At 32.5% G+C, this 17,211-nt stretch overlaps 1 protein-coding gene and 2 long non-coding RNA genes across 3 annotated transcripts in view; 1 reads left to right on the top strand and 2 right to left on the bottom strand.

The window, feature by feature from the left end:
- Nucleotides 655–1,520, bottom strand: LOC108662255. The gene is made up of 3 exons (XR_001928075.1): nt 1,480–1,520; nt 1,339–1,405; nt 655–783 (listed from the first exon to the last, which is right to left on the bottom strand). It is a non-coding gene; the product is annotated as an uncharacterized LOC108662255 (long non-coding RNA).
- LOC18612945 (pentatricopeptide repeat-containing protein At3g12770) lies at nt 7,363–9,889 on the top strand. Its single transcript, XM_007049938.2, has one exon. It carries the CDS (start codon nt 7,852–7,854, stop codon nt 9,820–9,822), a length of 1,971 nt encoding a protein of 656 aa, XP_007050000.2. The 5' UTR covers nt 7,363–7,851; the 3' UTR covers nt 9,823–9,889.
- LOC108660492 overlaps nt 15,769–17,211 on the bottom strand; it is a 2,701-nt gene continuing 1,258 nt past the window's right edge. Inside the window, exon 3 of the long non-coding RNA XR_001926274.1 lies at nt 15,769–15,923. This is a non-coding gene — a long non-coding RNA (uncharacterized LOC108660492). The remainder of the gene's footprint in view (nt 15,924–17,211) is intronic.

Below are 17,211 nucleotides of genomic sequence, written 5' to 3' on the forward strand. Positions count from 1 at the left end.
CCCATAGACATATTTTTCATCCCTTATACTCATACCATTCTCTAATTTGTCAAATTTGATCTAAATTCTCTCAAAATCTTAAAATTTATCCGTGGGTGGAAAAATTACGATTTTGCCCCTCCGCTCCAAAAATCACCGGAATTAAACTTTTTCACTGCCAAACCCTCAAATTAAACTCCAATAGGTTTAATATAATCAATCTTAATCAAACGGGATTAAAAATTTCCATATTCGTCCTTAGGTGGTAAATTACCATTTTGCCCTTGGAATACTTAAAGTCCGGATTAACTCCATATCGGACCTCAAACTCTGAATCCTCATTTTAAATCAACCCATGGGTTTTAGTTTTCTCAAATTCATCCTCGATTCTCTGTTTAAACTAGTTCAAGACTTATTTGACTAAACCGTACCATTAGAGGCAACACAATCATTTAACTTGTTTTTCGGGGCAATTCAATATACAAACATGCTATCCAAAGCATGTGAATGATATATCACAGATAATTTAGGGTCGGGTGTTACACATTTCATAACATAAAAACATTTCATAAGGGCTTGTTCCCATGCGAGTTTTTGAAGAAAAACCAACAAACGTTTTAGGGGATTCAATCAAATATAAATGTGTATATCCCAAAACATTTTAATGCAAGTTCACTCACCTTACGATAGCGGGACATTACATCGCTATTTGTTCGGAGGTGTATCTAGCTATTCCTACTTGTCGGTCGCTCGTTATTTCCCCGGACACACCACCACAGTACTCTAACTTTACCTTTGAACTTCCTAGCAACCATACAAATGCAATACCTTTAGTGTACATCATTCCTACTTCTCTTTTTCCTTCCATTATGAATCCTTATTCAACTAACTTATATCTTGACATATTTTTACCAAAGTTACCTTTATCCTTTACTTTCGTAATTCTTTAGATTATAGATATCAGCAACTTGTTTACAACTCTAACACAGATATTAACCTTGTCTAAGGATATTTATCAAGTTTAACCATAATTTTCACAACAATTAGCTAACATATGGCAGCAACTACTAATTTACTTCCATCAAACACTTTCTAAGTTTACATGTAACACTATTCTCATTTACATGTTGCCACCAAGCATAACATCAATATCCATTCATACACACCAACATCCACAACCCTTTTAAGCTTTTCCTAACAACACATATATCCACACAATTCATTTTTTTTCCAAATTTCCAATTAATATAATTACCTTTCAATCATACCCATGACACCACAATAACATTACATATTGCACACAATCATTCTCACCATCGTAAACCAATCATAGGCTTCAAATTATAGCATAAAGCTTACCACTTGGTTTTAGCTTGGATTTCACCCAATAAAATTCATAATTCCCTCACACCCATGGCCACCATAGCTGCCACAAAATGATTCACTCATTATTTTTCCAAGGATTTAACCAACCATGAACTTAAAACACAAAATCCTTACCTTAGCTTGCTTGAATTACAAAACCAAGCTTTTTCTTCCTTTCTCTCTTTTTCTTTCTTCTTCTCCTAGGGTTTAGATGTGCTGGAAATTGGGGTTAAAAGCTTCATGTTTAGTGCCCAAGAAGTTTGGAGAAGAAAGAATTAAGAAAAGAAAGGAAATGAGAAGAAACAAGGAAAATCACATGAAAAAAATTGATTTTCATGAACTTGACATGAAAATGGCGTTGGAAGCTTCAAGAAGGAGAAGAAAATATCTTGCTAGAGGAGATAAGGACGGTTTTGGGTTGATAAAGATGAGAGTCAAAGCTTCTTTTGGAAGCTTTGACCAAATTTTGTGTAAAATTATCGTTTTGCCCTCCAAGTTTCTTCCCTTTTTAATTTAGTTCTCCCAACACTCATTTAACTCTAATTTCCTTCTATTATCTTCTTTTACACATGTACAAATAAATTATAAAGTTTGTACTCCAATGCGGTGTCTCCATAATATTTAAAATATTTATTTACCCGCGCTATCTTTACTTAATAAAGACACGTGGCCCCATTAACGTCATTTTTCTCTGAAATTTTTCTCATTCTTCTTCTCCCCCACTTAGATTGACCACATACTCATCCTTCATGAAAACTTTTGACGTTAAATAAAATATTAATATTTTAATATTATTTTGATAATAAAATATTATTTTATTTCAAAAATTTTCTCTTGTCTCCTCTTTTCTCCTTGGTACTCAAAATACCTTATTATGCCTCAATTCACTTTTGAATCATTTTTTATCTCGTAAATTCTTCCTCGATAAAAATATTATTATTTTATTATTATTTTCTCGCGTCGAAATATTTTATCCCAAACTATTCCTTTCATCTTTCATCACTTTTAAACATTATAATTAACCTCAATTGGCATCCAATAAGTTTTATCAGTCACCATATCAAAGTACGGGGTATTACATAATCCTCCAAGGCATCAAACACCCATAATCCTCCAAAAGGTTAATTGTCTTAAGTAAACTACTCTTAGACATTCATCATTTTCATTAAACCTTCTAGTCTATGCTTAAACTTATGCCACTATATGGCTTGCACTAAAGCACACATACACATCACATATAACATATACAATTTACTAGCCTAGGCATATCCATCTAGGCATTTACACACACACACACATTTCAATCACATACCATGGTAGTGCATTATTCAATGCGTGATGCATTATATGCATTTATTCAAACAAATAAACCCACTCACCATGACAAACGAAGGTAATTCCACAACCAAGTCGAGCTTTCTCGCTTCTAGTGACTCTTCAGCTCACCAACTTGTTAATGGCTCTATTTTTCCTTTAAACAAATCTGATTAAGAATTATTGCTTAACTTTCGAAAGTTCCTAACATTTCAAACTAGGTTTTGTTCCAACTACTCATAGTTATAAAGTCTAGGTTTCAAATCTTAAGTTCAAAAGGCTTAAATTCTTATTTTTAATGTTAGGTTACTCAAATCTCAGCTCCAAATTTTCAGTAAACCCAAAGGGGAGATTATACCCAAACTGAAACAAATGGGTTTCTAGGTTATAAACCATTCAAATAAAAAAATTAATCGATAAAAATGTTTAATCTTACCTTTAGCATGATTTGTTTTAAAATTGGTAGACGCCCCAAATCTCCTTTTTATTTTGCTTTTTTGAGCTGATCTATTGATAGATGGAAGGCATCTATCGATAGATCCCACTAAAATTTTTAGGTTTGACCTTCATTTATCGATAGATTTGTCGAGTCTATCGATAGATGGTGCAAAGGACCCTTTTACATTTTCCCCGTTTAGCTACCTATCGATAGATTTCGGTAATCTATCGATAGATACTTCTCATTTGGTTTCCCTTAAATTCGTATAGGTATCTATCGATAAATTTCGCGAAACTATCAATAGATTCTGTCCAAATCATTCATATAATGCTCAGGTGGACATCTATCAATAGTTAAGGTTCATCTATCAATAAATGTTCGACCAACTTGTTTTTTCCCCATGCCTTTTATCATGTATCTATCGATAGATGTAGAGCATCTATCGATAGATCATGCCCAGAGTTTAGATTTCCACTTCTTTAAGTCCTAAAACTCACTCCTTTAGGCACCTAATTCATTTCCATCCAATATCCACATCTTAAACATTCATGTAACTCAAAATTCTTTAAACATGTACTCAAATATAAAATCAAATCTCTATCTAAACTTCAAAATTCAAGATTTATCAAACTTTTCTCTAAGATTTTTGCCTAAGTGCCATAAGGAATGCTTCCATATACTTAACATATTCAACATATCTTCAAAATCCTCAAATACACAATAAAGTCTAAGATCATTCTCCACACATAGGCATATTCTCAAACCTCTAAGCATATACATCACAATTCAAATCAACTATTCAAATAACTTAATCAATATATTTCCATATTCCATAATCAAAGTCATGGGTGTTATAAAGGGTTTCACACAAAGAAACTCCAATAGCAAAAAGATGAGAGTGTACCTAGAAATGGGAAAAAGACAATTACACCTTCACAAGTTGAAACTCAAGGTAGTAAGAATCCACCTCATATGAAAAAAAATAATGCTTTTTTGTTTCTTGTAACTGTAAACTTGTGCCATTATATGATTGATGGATAGTTTTTGTGTCAGAAATATTTTATGATAATTTTTCTTTTCGTATAACCAAAAACTTGTATATTATAGTATGCTGCAAACTTGCGATGGATGGATATGTTTTGTGATTCTTTGTCAATGTAAACTTTTACAGCAATTTTGATGATACCTATATGGTATACCAACTTTATAGTTCACTTGCTTAATAAAATTAATTAAGCTTTTTTTGTAGTTTAGCAATTTTATACTTCGCTTGCTTATCAAAATTGGTTAAGTAGTTTTTATTGTTTAGCAATTATATACTTCAGTTGTTTTGTCACGACCCGAAACCTCCCTCAGGCCTATGACAATCGCCGCGACATCCCGATTGACACTCATTATCCGGAATGCCAACCGAAACCCCGCAAGGCTTACATATCAGTTTCTTTCTTTTGCTGTGAGCAATCATTGTTAAATATCGAGTTTTTAGAGAATATATACTATTTTAGATCAAAAACAATCAAAATAAAATTTTCGCCACACAGGGGTATTTTGGTCATTTTTTTCTCAAAAATTTTGAAATTGGCTAAAACGTAATATACAAGTACAAAACACATAATTCATATTCAAAATGAGTTTAAAAGTCTAAAATCTTCATTTAAAACGAAATTACAATTATTTGAATATAATAAGAAAATGAAAGAAATATTAAGGAAAATATTCTATTTTCTTATAAAACAATATTTATAGAGTTATACGTAAATAATTTTTATAGCGTAAAAGCTAAATAAATTTATACATACTAAAATACAGTAAGCCAAAATATTTAATTTAATTTACAATAACAAGAGGGCCCCCGAATAAACAAAAGTAAAGAGGACTGTGAACCTACGATTTGGAAAATGCAGATCCAATGGTAGTCCTCGATGAGATCAGCTATCTACATTCTATACTGAACTTGAAATGGGTGGAAAGGAGTTGGGTGAGATTTTGCAATCCCAATGAGTAAACAGACATTATCATAAATATCTAAAGGCGAGTAAAATGGAGGCAAGTTTAAACAACAAATTTCAACCCATTTCATAATATTTCCAATTTATTTCTTAAACCATAAAATATTTGTAATTTACCAAAACAGTTATTAAGGCTTATGTCTTTTATTAAAACAAGGCTCAAGCCAAAACTNATTTTGCCCTTGAATATTAAAATTTCTAATTTTACCCCAAATGAATCCTCGAACTCCGAACAATCATTTTTAGTCATTCCTGAACTATTAAATATTAAATTTCATCCTACAATTCCTATTTGAACTAGTTCGAGGTTAAATCACTTTAAGTATACCGTTAGGTACAATATCAGGTTTCGTCATTCTTAGGTGCTTTTTTAGCGTAATAACATGCTAGTCAATGCATGTATGTCATGACATGTCTTTATAGGGTCGGGTTTTACATGTTTAACAAAATTGATCAAATCTTTTTTATAGTATGACAATTTTATAATTTACTTGCTTAACAAAATTGATCAGGCATTTTTTATAGTATAGCAATTTCATGTAAACTTCATACCTTTCCTAATCCTTTTCCAATCTCACAAGATCACCATGATTGCTATATAACTCTTTTCCTCCACAATTCAACAATAAATCAAGATTGTAAATAGAGAAAAGCTACAACAATTTGCATTAATTTTCTTAAAACAAAAGTTTGACATCCATATCAATCTAATTCATATAACATAAAACAAGATTGCAAAAAAAAAGAAAAAGAAAAAGAAATGTACAAACCAACAACATAAAAAATCTTTTTTTCTTTTCAGTTGGTTTGCATCCTCGCATAACATAATCAATTCTTCTCCTTCATGAACCACATAAAAGATGAAAGTTTCTACAATATTCATCATCCTTAATACCTCATTATCCTTTCTCAATTCTTCAATCTCCCTTTTTTGGTCATATATAAGAAATCTAACCCTTTATGTCATTTTTTCAGTGTGCAGCCCAAAAAACCCCACAATTTATGGCTTATAATCAAAATATCAATATGAATCCCTGAATATCTAAATACATCAAACACTAATAAGTATCAAGAAAAACAACAGAAGAATTTTACTTTGTACTTGGGATAACTATAAACCAACACCCTTGGTTCGATTGTTTTCAAGTTGTTTATCTATGAGATTTCATTTTGCAAAAACAATAAACTGGTTCTCTTTCGTAGTTGCATTCAACCTTAGTTGCTTTATATTTTTTTGACTTGGATTCAATATCTTTCTACATGAAATAGATGAAATGGAGGTTGAAGACATCTCCTTAACACATGAAACTTTAGCTAATAAAGAAAGAAGGAGCAATGGACAATTCTAAGTTTTCAATCGATTGTAATATCAAATCAATTTCAAGAAAAGGAAAAGGATATGTAGAATGAACCTTCTTTTCCCAAATCGATTTCCCCAGATCCAAAATTTTTACCCTAATTTCTCGTTTTAACCAACCAATTAGTCTTTGATATGTGGTGGGTGAAAAGGGAAAAAGGGGTAAATTACCACATTGACAGCAAAAACTTCCATGTCAATAACCCTTCCAAATCCTTGTTAGCAACCATTTTCTTACATCAAGTCACATCATATACCATGTATAGAGCAAGTGTTTTTGAAGAAAAATATTTTTCAAAATCAAGTAAGAATGAAAATCATGAATTGGTATTACATGGTTCAGATGTGACAGTAGAAATTATTTATCCATAAAATCTATGAGGAATAGAGTATGGTGATAGGACTGATTAATAAAGATTGTAATAAAAAGGATTTCAATGATAATTCTTTTCTTTATAGAACTTCGTGGCAATGTGTTGATGGACATTATCACAATTAGTGGGTAAATAAGGTTTCTTAATTGATTTAAGAAACTAAATGATAATATTAAATTAAATAAAATTTTAAATAAAATATTAGTTATAAGATAACATGGAATTGGACTCATAGATATAGAGATCCCTAAAGATCCCATGTATATATTTTTTGAGTTTTATATATAAGACTTGTTCAATTATGGATTAGGCCTAATGGATCCAAGTACCTTTTGGAAGCCGAACATTTGAATGATTTTTGAGGTATTTTTATTTTTCATACATAATTCTTTTATGATATCTTTAGGTTTTGTATTAAATAACAATTGTTGTTATTAATTCGAAATAAAAAGTCTGCTTTCCTAAAAACTATCATAATATTCATAATTTATTACTAAAATAAACTAATCCAAGAAAATAAAAAGGAATAAAAAAAAGAATGGTTGGTTTCCCATCGTTTCTTCTCTCTCAAAGTTGCTTTTCTAACGCTATGGAGAAAAAATTGTGAGTTGAGAGTGGTCGGATTAAGGTGGTATTAAGCACGTGAATAGAAAAGAAAGGGTAATCTTCGAAGGTGCTTACGTGGAGGTAAGTAAGTGTATGGATTGGTTTGGAGTGGCCTGATCCAAATTTCCATAAGGGCGAATCCGACGCGGATGGGGTCAGGCAAACTTTTGTGAGCTTCAAGCTTTTGCAGGGCAGTAGAATAGCGTTGGACTGAAATCGGTGGAGAAGATGGAGCGGAGCCTATTCAGCTGTCAATACTTCCCGATTGCTTGACGACGGCATTGCTGAAACGCCTTCAACACCAGAGTTAAGTGCTTTCTCCTTTTTCCACTTGATGATGGTATAGCCGTAGGAAATAGAAATTCAGAATAGAAAATAAACAACAAGACAGGAGAAAGAGAAAACAAAATGGATGTGCTTCCTTCTTCAATTGATATACACATACCTTTCAACAAACCCAAATGTGAACATCCTCCTTGTCGTGTGAGTGCCACTCTGAATCTGAATAAATTGGCGTTGACCCATCAGCTGGTCCTCGAAATTCCCCTTTCAACATCAAATACGTTCGCCTGGAACCAGTTGATCCAAACCCATCTCTCCAATAAGCAACTTCAACAAGTCCTCTCTGTTTATCATGGGATGATGCTTCGAGGTGTCCGTCCCGACAAGCATACTCTCCCCCGCGTCTTAACCGCTTCTCGTCTCTGCACTAACTTAGCTTTCGGGAAACAAGTTCATGCCCATGCTTTCAAGCTTGGCTTCTCCTCCGACCTCTATGTCATCACTGCTTTAATGGAAATGTATGGTCGTCTACACGGTGTTGACGCTGCAAAATGGGTGTTGGACAATGCCCCTACTACCAATTCTGTTGCTTGGACTATACTAGCTAAGTTGCACTTAATAGACAATAAGCCCCACTTGGCATTTGAAATATTTGACCAAATGCTTCGATTGAAGGCTGACATTGATCCAGTAGGATTGGCAACAGCTATTGGCGCATGTTCCCTCTTAAAGTCCCTGCAACAGGCAAGAAACGCGCATCAGATTGCTAGGGACTGCGGGTTTGAGTTTCACCTACTTATCGGCAATTCACTCTTAAAAATGTATATTGATTGCGATAGTCTGGAGGAAGCTCGATCTTTTTTTGATGCAATGCCATCCAAAGATGTTATTTCATGGACAGAGATGATTCGTGGGTATGTCAAGAAGGGGGGTTATAATGAGGGCCTCAAATTGTTTCGCCGAATGATTAGGGCTGGAATAAAACCTGATTCTCTCACAATTTCTAGCATTCTTCCAGCCTGTGCAAGAGTACCAGCTCATAAGCAAGGGAAGGAACTACATGCCTACTTGTTTAGGAATGGAATAGATTTGAATCTCACGGTCCAGAATGCTATCATGGATATGTATGTCAAATCAGGATTCATTGAATTAGCTTCAACTGTTTTCATGTGCATGATGGAGAGAGATATTGTCTCTTGGACTATAATGATATTGGGCTATAGCTTGCATGGACAGGGAGGGCGGGGACTAGATTTGTTCTTTGAGATGGAGAAAGAATCCAGCTTAGAAATAGATGAATTCACATATGCTGCAGTTCTCCATGCCTGTGTTACTGCATGCAGGGTTGATGTAGGAATGTTTTACTTCAATCGCATTCAAGCACCTACAGTCATACATTGTGCTCTGATGGTAGCTCTTCTAGCTCGTGCTGGACTCTTTAACGAGGCATGGGCCTTCATTGAGGAACACCAGATTGTAAATGATGCAGAGGTACTAAGAGCTTTGCTAGATGGGTGCAGGATCCACCAGCAACTAAAAATTGGTAAACAAATTGTTGAGCAGCTTTGTGAGTTGGAGCCCCTTAATGCTGGGAACTATGTGTTGCTGTCAAATTGGTATGCTGACAATGCAAAATGGGACATGGTTGATAAACTAAAAATAACAATTAGAGACATGGGTTTGAAGCCTAAAAGAGCGTATAGTTGGATAGAGTTTCGAAATAAAGTTCATGTGTTTGGAACAGGGGATGTTTCCCACCCGAGATCTGAGATAGTATATTGCGAGTTGCAGCATTTGATGAAGAAAATGGAAGATGAAGGGCGTAGACCTAGTTCAGTGTTTAGCCTTCATGATGTGGATGAGGAACGTGAATGTATTCATATTGGACATAGTGAAATGTTAGCCATTTCTTTTGGGCTTATCAGTACACAAGGGAGAGAAACTATTCGTGTCACAAAGAATCTCCGAGTATGCCGAAGCTGCCATGATACTGCAAAGGTCATATCTAAGATAGTAGAAAGAAAAATCATAATAAAGGATCCAAATTGTTTCCACCATATTCAGGATGGAGTCTGTTTATGCGGGGATCTTTGGTGATTTGATTTTTCACCCTTTATTATTCTTCATTCATCCAAGTCTCTAGATCTCAGTAGCTTTGACTGCAGCAGGATTAACAATTTCTGTTGATTGGTACTTGGTTAAAATATTAGAAAAATTTATAATTTATAATTTTTCAAAAAAGCCCTTATCTTTCTATTATATCCAATTGAGCATCTAAAGAATCACTTTTGTTTCATTAAACTCTTACTTTACCTGAAAACTATTAAAATCGGTCATTTCTTCTATGTTGTGTATATGTGGTCATTATATTTGTCAAATCAATATCCAAATGGTAAAAATATGAAAATTCAGGCTTCATTTGGAATGGAGTAAACAAATCTCTTTGTACTTCCTCCTCCAGCCTCCTCCGTTGGATTTCGCCGTCAGTTCGGTTTGGGCCTCCTCTCTTAGTGCTGTCTGCATCCTCCCATGGCAAACTCTTTTCTCCCTCAGCCATTTCAGGTGTCGTCTGCTCTCCTTCCTTCTTCAGATTTGTGCTGAACTTGGGATTGAAAATGGCTATAAGTTTTGTTTAAACTTGCTTTTGACTGAATAGAAAGAAAGGATAAAATTCTTTAGATTTTGAATTCAAATTTTACTTTTTGTATTGGGTTTTGAAACAACAATGGAGCATTAAATTGTGTTTTTGGCAATTCATTAAAGTTTCATTCTTTTTTTTTTCGAAAAAAAAAACTGTTATATTAGATTGAGTTATTTGATTAAATAAGTAGGCTTTATTTCGTTGAGTCAAGTTATAAGCTTATTATTAATTGTGATATTGATGTCAAATAAACCAACTGCCATTGATTTTTAATCATTATGGATCAAGTTTTGTATAAAAGTTGACGTAAAAGATGCAACTTTTAAGTTTATAGTGATTAGTTTGGTACAAAATTAAGATTAAAGTTCACTCCTTGATGGCTTTCCCAATAGTTTTCAATGATGTGAGATTTGCAAGCTTCTCGATTGAAACTTGGTTGAGTTTTTTCATCTCTTTTTTTCTGGTTTACATGGGTTTTGGTTTATCATATTTGTGTTGGGTGTTAGTATCAGTCCTGCAAATCAATCGATTTTATATTTGAAAAACACTATATTAATTAGTCATATTTTATATTAAATGCATTATGGACATTTTATATAGTGTGTGAAATATTTCTTTATCCATGAGTTTATTTATAAAAAGTCATTAGAGACTTATGAGATTATAAAGTCCTTGAAACATAATGGCCTTACAAAGAAATTATAAAAATTATAATTATGAGATTTATATGCATCAAGCCTTGTTTCTAAATATGTTCCTAGTCAATGTGTTGTTAAGACTAAGTGCATTGACAATGCTTAAAGATCGATACATTCTAAGCTTTCTTATTTTGAAAGTAAGCAACTGATCTCATTGGTTGAAGTATGTGAAATACTTGAGAATAGTATGTGGGTGCTTGTTAAGGAAGAAGTTCACTGAACATGTTCCGCTATAAGAGTTCCATTTGATATTTTCACTCAAATATCTATGAAAGTACTCTCATGTGCTAGTAGTGTAAGTAATCTTTAGATTTGTGATACCAGGACATCTTGTATGTGAATTGTTATGCTTTGATTTCACCTTTATGAATCTAAAGGTGACCAACCTAAACATGGAGCTTTTGGGTATGGCATGAAGCATGCGAAGATAAATGAGTAATTCAAAGAGAATTCATCACCCTAAGTGATTTGAAAGGGATATATTTCATTTGCTCCTAACTTATATTGACTAAAAGTCTTTTGCCAAGACAATATTGATAGGTCAATATAAAAGCTACAATACTAATATGGATAAGTTAGAAAGTAAACACCAAATTAGACTTTTTATTTATTCGAGATATACGATGAAATGATCAAATTACATTGAGATATTGTACAGTGAAGGATTAGTCAAACTATATTGACTCTCTTAACATTTGGATGATCATGATGTATTACTAGATGTTGCTTACGATCTATAGATATAAATATAAATTTTTAATTAAATTGATTTATATTTATTGTCAACATGTCAGGGACTTAATGGGTCACATACAATAAGATGACAATATAAAATTAAAATGGGATTAGCATTTAATTGGAAATTAGGAATTTCAAATATGAACTTAATTAAATTGTTTAATTAAGTGGAAGGATTAAAATGCAATAAACCAAAAGTTGAATCAGCATTTTAACCTAACTATAAATACCTTTTATATGTATGTTGCACTTTGTAAGAAAGAATTGAGAAACTATGACAGAAAAATGAAAGGGAAAAACCTACGCCTTAGGTGCCATTTTCTTAAGAAAAATTTTTCTTGTCTTCTTTTAAAGACAAAAACAAATGATCTATGAGAGATGAGATTTTTCATAAATCTGAACTACTAGCATAGCATCACAACACCATATAATCCCAACCTAGTATAAGTTTTTCAATTGAAAATTTTGTAGATCACCATTGGAGGTTGGATACATGGACAACTTTATTTTGCGACAATCTAGCTTTGGTGTACAATCAAGTGAATGGAATTTGACACGTGATTTTTGGAAATCACTTCTTGAGGTATATGGCTGAATATATATTTGTTTATATTTACTTTTAACCGATCAATAGAGCAACATAAGTGATCCAAGGATAATTTTATTTTTTGTATATTTATATTCCGTTGTGTTGTATGAATGAGATTTCTTCTCTGATCATGCCCGAAACCCTTCAATTTGTATCAAAGCTTCCTTATTGTTGTCTTTTGATTGGATGTTATGCCTTGGTTGTTACCAAACTGACAAAAATTGTTTTGCCCAAAATTCTAGTCAAAACCTATACATGTGCCTAAATTATCAAAAATTGTTTGGGTAAATTTTAAGATTTAATTCTAGTATATTAATCATAATTTAATAGTTGTTTTTAAGTATTTGAATATTGATTTCAATCAAGTTTTTGCTGGTTGAAAAGTTAGAGTTCAAATTGAAATAGTTTTATGCGAGTTTGAGCTTGAATGGTGATAAATCATGACCAAAAAAATTGAGAATTTTTCTAGAGTTCATTTATATTACTTTGAGTAATTTCCAACTTTAAAAATATGCCAAATTGTTTATTATATGGTTTGGAAAATTCAGGTAATGGCTGTCCATGAAAAGGTTTCATGAACCAAATTTTTAGGGATATGCGATACCCAGGGTATTGTGGTTGTGGTGAAATTCCAACTTGTAATTTTTTGCCACCGTAATTGGTGTTTAGCCGGCAGTTTAGGAGCTACAAAAGAGTCCATGTGCCACACCAATTGGTTTTAGTTTGGGAAACCTTGACTGATCAGAGGAAGGAAGAAAAAATCCTAAAGTTTAGGAATTTTGAATGCTCAAGGAAATTAATTCCCTAATTGCCGATTGATATCCCCTAATTTAAGGGATAGGATTATGTCATATTTAATTAGATTAAATATGATAATTATCACCATATAATTCAACCAAGTTTGTTTCCTAAAATATATTTGGAAAGAAAATAAATTAGTTTTATAAATTGTTTAGGAAACTAGAATATGATAACTACTTAAAAGATAAGGTTACTTATTTTGTTCTATTTCTAAATAATTGAGAAATTAGTCAAATTGTTTGACTAATTAATAAAATTAAATCATAATGATTAATATAAATGGAAATTTAATTAAGCCTAGTATGATAAGAATTTATCTTAATTGGATTAAGATGAATGTTAATTAAGATAAGTACACGGACTAAATTTAAAATTGGTAATTGAATACTAAAGCATATAAATGTTTAAATGTGTTCATGATATGATTTTGGATGTACGAGTGTGATTTTGGATTTAGACCCAATGCCATTGTGAATGGTTAAATTTTTATGGTATTTATTAAATTTTAAATAAGGTTTGCACACCTTGCCTTTCTCTTTATTTTTTTGGGTTGTAAAATTTTCTTCTCACCTAATTCCTTCTCAAATGTAATTCGAGGTTTTTTTATTTCAAATGTAATTAGTTATATCAAAATATAAAATTGGGATTAGCTAGTGATTATTTTGTAATTCAAAAATGGAGATATAAAGGCGCCATGAAGATTACAAGCAAGCTTGGAGAAGACTTTGTATGTAATCACCTAGGATTTGACCAACTAAGTTTTTTCGATGGCTCGAGGAAATTAGAGTAGATAAAGTCCATAATCATCCTAGAAGTACGCATATAATAAATATATTTTATGTGATATTATAAATGATATGCATGCCAAAATCGATAAGACTTAAATAACAAATTAAAACAACAAAACCCTTACTAAAATATTGAGTTACATGTGCGGCACGATCAAGTTGTCTTCCACGATGTAGCAAGATAATTAGGTTGCTTTTTTAATTGAAGGCTTGTTGAGTCACTCAAGACCAAACTTTTACACGAGTATATTTGAGCTATAGATGGGTCTTACTCAACTAATATTGTGTCATTCGGATGTGTCACATTTGACCACATGGTATTAGAGGCATAGTTAGAGGAAATGCATATGATACATTTAGACAAGGAGTTGGCTCATAATTGATTTAGGAGTTGCATGGAGATGCAATCAATAAGCTATGTTATCTACCCAATTAGGCTTATTGTGATTTGTTGAGTCACTCAAGGTTGCAATAAGTTGAAAGGGGTTCCAGCTCATTAGAAATGCCTAGTAGAGATTTTTGTGTAATAGTGAAGGCTATTGTTACAAAAAATTAGTGGGAGAACCAATGCAAAATTTAATACCTTGTCTTAAATTGGTTTATAATGCGAAAGACTAATACAAATACTTTTTCTATATTTCGAGGTTGTTAGAATTGGTCTAATGATAATTGTTACGTTGCTTGGCATACTTGATGCCATCAGCCCAAAATGTTTGCACTGGTATATCACCTTGAGCAAAGTTCTCAATAAATGGAATGGTGCAACCTTGACAAGTAAAGAGATTACTTTAAACATGATTGAGCTTAACCTTTCTATTGCCAATCTTAAATCTTAGATAATAGATTCAAGATGTGGATTGCATTTATGTACTAACATAAAGGCTTTAAGGGACAATAGAAAACTTGGTAAAATGAGGTAGTCTTAAGAATAGGCAATGGTGCAAAAATTGTAGCAATTATCATTGGGACTTGTGATCTCATTTTACCATCAAGTTTAGTACTAGAGCTAAAAGAGTGTTATTGTGTGCCAGCATTAACTAGAAACATCATTTCAGTTTTATACCTAGCTAAGAATAATGATTTCGAATTTAGTATGAAGGGCAATCGTCACACTATCATTCTAAATGATATCTTTTATAGGTTCGTAACATGTTATGGAGGACTTTATGTTATGGATCTTAATAGCCCAATGCTCAATACAGGTGTCAAGAAAGCTAGAAAAGAAAATCCAAATCAAACTTACATCTGGCATTGTAGACTTGGTCATATCAATGAGACAAGGATATCCAAGTTATATAAACAAGGCTATCTAGATCCATTTGACTATGAATCATATGGAACTTGTGAATGTTGTCTCCTTGGTAAGTGATAACTCTTGATATAGAGTTATTTTGCCACATTTTGATTATAAAAAATAGCTAGGTCCTTGTGTTTTCAAGTTAATTTTATGTAGTTTTTATATTTTTCTTTATATAGTTTAATGCATTTGAATTATTTTTAATTTGAGTGATTTGAGTTCATTTTCATATCAAAAATCCTAATTTGAGAAATCACTAATTTAGTCTGCAACGACCTCTCCTCTATCACTGTCGGCATCCAAGACTTCCGGAAAAGACCCGCCAAGTCTCGAACAAGCCTGTCTAGAATTTGCTCGTTAATCCACTACATTCAATCACCATATAATATTGATACTTTCATATATTAAATTGAACCATAAATATAAAAATCAATATAAACTTTTTCCTTTTATTCGTAAGTATATGCATTAAATCTATAATCTCCTGCTTATATAAAAATTTAGAATTCGTTTACAACTTAATAAATAAAATGCTACGACTTGACCTCTAACAGTGGAGCGACTTGGAATAAAATGCTAGGAGATGCCTTTACCTATTCATGGTGGACCAAACGCGTCACTGACTACACACTAGGCTAATCCCTATCTGCAAAAGGGAAAATAAAGGGGTGTAAGTCTCATAGACTCAGTGATAATTATCGACTCAGCGAGTAAGGCGTAGATGGGAAAACAAGCAAACGATAAATCAATTGAATATAAAAATGCAAGATTATAAAAGCAATTCGTTTCAAACGAGGGTTTGTGCCTTATATAAAAATCGACAATTTCTTATAAAGTATAAATAATCGAGGTAATAAAATTTTTCGCATCAAAATATATTAATAATCATTTTCGAATCAAATCAATGAAATTTAGCAAGCTCCCACGAAACTAAATAATATTTAAAATCATGCACAAATCATAACTAGCCCTATATGAGAGGAATTACAGATTCATTTCACAGATAAACATATAGGAGAGCTACAAAAAACAGTTTAATTCCATTTCGCCATGCAGAGAAATATAATTCATAATATTAAAACTTATTTCAACTCATATAAAACCATTACATTTTTGTCAAAAACAAACAACATGGCTTATGACTTTCTTAGAAACCAGGCTTGTGCCAAAATCATTCTCATACTTGGTTGTCAGGGATACCTTGGCCTGGGGCTATCCCAACCGAGTCCGCCAAGGTTGTTAAAAAGTCATGTACGCATAAATCATATTTTTATTTTGAAAATATAGTCGTTCCTTGGCGTTGGTTGAGTTCACCATCACGTGGTGGTTCAGTGTGAAGTGAACTTTAAAGTTGTACCTCGGGAGTTACTCTACACACTTCTCCAACCGAGGTAAGAATATAACAGGGTTATCGTGCCCCTCTAATAGGCTGGTCCACGGAACCCACCCACTGCAGCAAGCTAAACCCATCATACAATAAAATTTGCAATAGCATGACATGGCAATTATTTACAACTCAGCCTATCAAGGCAAACAACAGTTTATACATTTTCAACATATTTACCAATCCAACCAATCATGCCCACATTATCATAAGCCATTTGATTCAAAATACAATGTATAACACAATAAGTAGTAGTCTCCAATTACTATTGAATTTCTTGGTTAAAATGAAATCACCTTTTAAAAGAATTCAAATTTGATCTTCAAGGGGATATTTTAAATCTTTCTCAAAATATCGGTCCCCACATCACGTTAAATCTCTCTTTTCGTAAAATGTTCATTGTAAATATTTGCATGATATTTTGTATCAAAATAGCATGGTGAATATGTAATAAATTTCATAAATGCACACCACACAAACAATAAGGCACAATTTCCTTTGATGTAAATCTTTTCGAAAAGCTTGTTTCCCGGTTTAAAACACTTTACGT

This window comes from Theobroma cacao, chromosome 1 (assembly GCF_000208745.1).
Source record: "Theobroma cacao cultivar B97-61/B2 chromosome 1, Criollo_cocoa_genome_V2, whole genome shotgun sequence".
Taxonomy (NCBI): Eukaryota; Viridiplantae; Streptophyta; class Magnoliopsida; order Malvales; family Malvaceae; genus Theobroma; species Theobroma cacao.

Bases quoted from the DNA above. Each gene is read 5' to 3' on its own strand.
- LOC18612945 (XM_007049938.2), top strand. From the start codon at position 7,852: ATGGATGTGCTTCCTTCTTCAATTGATATACACATACCTTTCAACAAA.